General features: G+C 39.1%; 1 protein-coding gene across 1 annotated transcript; it reads right to left on the reverse strand.

The window, feature by feature from the left end:
• Positions 1-774: 774 nt before the first annotated feature.
• On the reverse strand, positions 775-1539 carry LOC129279476 (uncharacterized). Its single transcript, XM_054915586.2, has one exon. The coding sequence runs from the start codon at positions 1537-1539 to the stop codon at positions 775-777; it is 765 nt and encodes a 254-aa protein (XP_054771561.1).
• Positions 1540-1764: the final 225 nt, after the last annotated feature.

Here is a 1764-nt window from a genome sequence, read left to right on the forward strand (position 1 = left end):
TACTAGATTGGAAAAAATGGTAAAAAGATTTGCCCTGTTAATAACAAATTGAAATAAATATGTAACATACCGATATAGATATTTTATTTTACAATATTTTCTATAACTTGATTTCTTTGGAAAATTACAAAAGAAAACAACAATGTACATTCCTGTACCTTGGAAATAACAGTCTTGATTTTAGACACTTGAGTGAAATAAACATATATAGTCTTTAAATTCAGACCTTTTGCTGTTTCAATTGTATCCTTAGTCTTCAAATTCAGACCCTGTAAGTGGAATAGATAAAACATATAGTCTGGGTTTCAGACACATATCAAATTAATACTGTTCAGTCTGGTCCATTTAAATATTAGTCTATAGTTCAGACCCAATTCTGTGATTTCCTAATTCAAGCATTCAAGGCTCCTTGGCTAGGAATCTACCTGGTCTTCACATGAAAGTAACAGTACTAGTTTGTGAATAGGGCGATATAAGTAATTCACTGAAGTAGTTCGCTTTCCTGATGCTGCTAGTTTTCGATCACCCACTGCTACCTTCACTTTGTGAACGCGATTGTCTTCAGATTCTTCGACGATTCTCCCAAGTGGCCATAAGTTTTGAGGTAACTGATCATCTTTGATGATTGCGACATCACCAACTCTCATATTACGACGAGTATATGTCCATTTCTTTCGTGATTGCAGTTGGTTGAAGAACTCTTTTCTCCATCGGCTCCAAAACTCATTACACAGGTGCTGAACCCTCCTCCAGCGCTTCTTCAGGTAAACATCTTCACAAAGAAACCTTCCAGGTGGTGGCAAAATAACCTTTGTCTTTTGGGTCAGTAGAAGGTTTTGGAGTAAGTGGATCTGGGTGGTTGGGTTCATTGAGGAATTCCACAGCCAAAGGACGACTGTTGACGATAGCAGCTGCTTCACAGAGCAAGGTACGAAGCGAGTAATCAAGTTGGTGACCATTTCGATGCAGTAGTGCATCGAGTATGGTGCGTACTGAATGAATCTGTCTTTCCCATGCCCCTCCCATATGACTCGAGGCTGGAAAATTGAACTTGAAATCAAGGTAGTCACAGCCCTCTGTAAGCAGAATAGATGCCACCTTCGTTTGGTCCATTTCTTTCCATGCTTTTGAGAGTATAGTCGCTGCACCAGTAAAGTTAGTCCCTCTGTCTGATCTCAGCTGCCTGATAGGACCACGTATAGAAACGAAACGTCGTAATCCATTTATGAAGGCATCGGTAGTCATCAAATTTAGCGTTTCTATGTGAATTGCTCTTGATGCCATGCAAGTAAAGATGAGGCCATACCTTTTCAACTCTTTTCTGCCTTCTTTGATAGTCCACGGGCCAAAACAATCTACACCACAGTAAGTAAACAGAGGACTAGGTGTAAGCCGATCTTTGGGAAGATCAGCCATCTTCTGACTTTGGACTGGTTGATGAAGTTTACGGCAGGTCACACATCTGGAGATAAACTTGGACACAAAGTGACTGCAACCAAGGATCCAGTATCCCTTAGCTCGGACGTGGTTGATTGTCATTCCTCTTCCCTGGTGAGCTATTTCTGCATGGCAATGGGCAACTAGGAGCTCTGTAATATGAGACTGTGGGAGAATTGAATTGAATTGAATTGAATTTATTTTCATACTTCACAAGATAGCAAAATAATAACATAATAAAATTGAGAAATACATTTGATTACATACAAAATACAAAATATAACATGTATAATAGCAGTAAATAAAGTGAAATATGAAGGAACCTGC

Source organism: Lytechinus pictus, chromosome 2 (genome assembly GCF_037042905.1).
Source record: "Lytechinus pictus isolate F3 Inbred chromosome 2, Lp3.0, whole genome shotgun sequence".
NCBI lineage: Eukaryota > Metazoa > Echinodermata > Echinoidea > Temnopleuroida > Toxopneustidae > Lytechinus > Lytechinus pictus.

Bases quoted from the DNA above. Each gene is read 5' to 3' on its own strand.
- LOC129279476 (XM_054915586.2), bottom strand. From the start codon at position 1,539: ATGACAATCAACCACGTCCGAGCTAAGGGATACTGGATCCTTGGTTGC.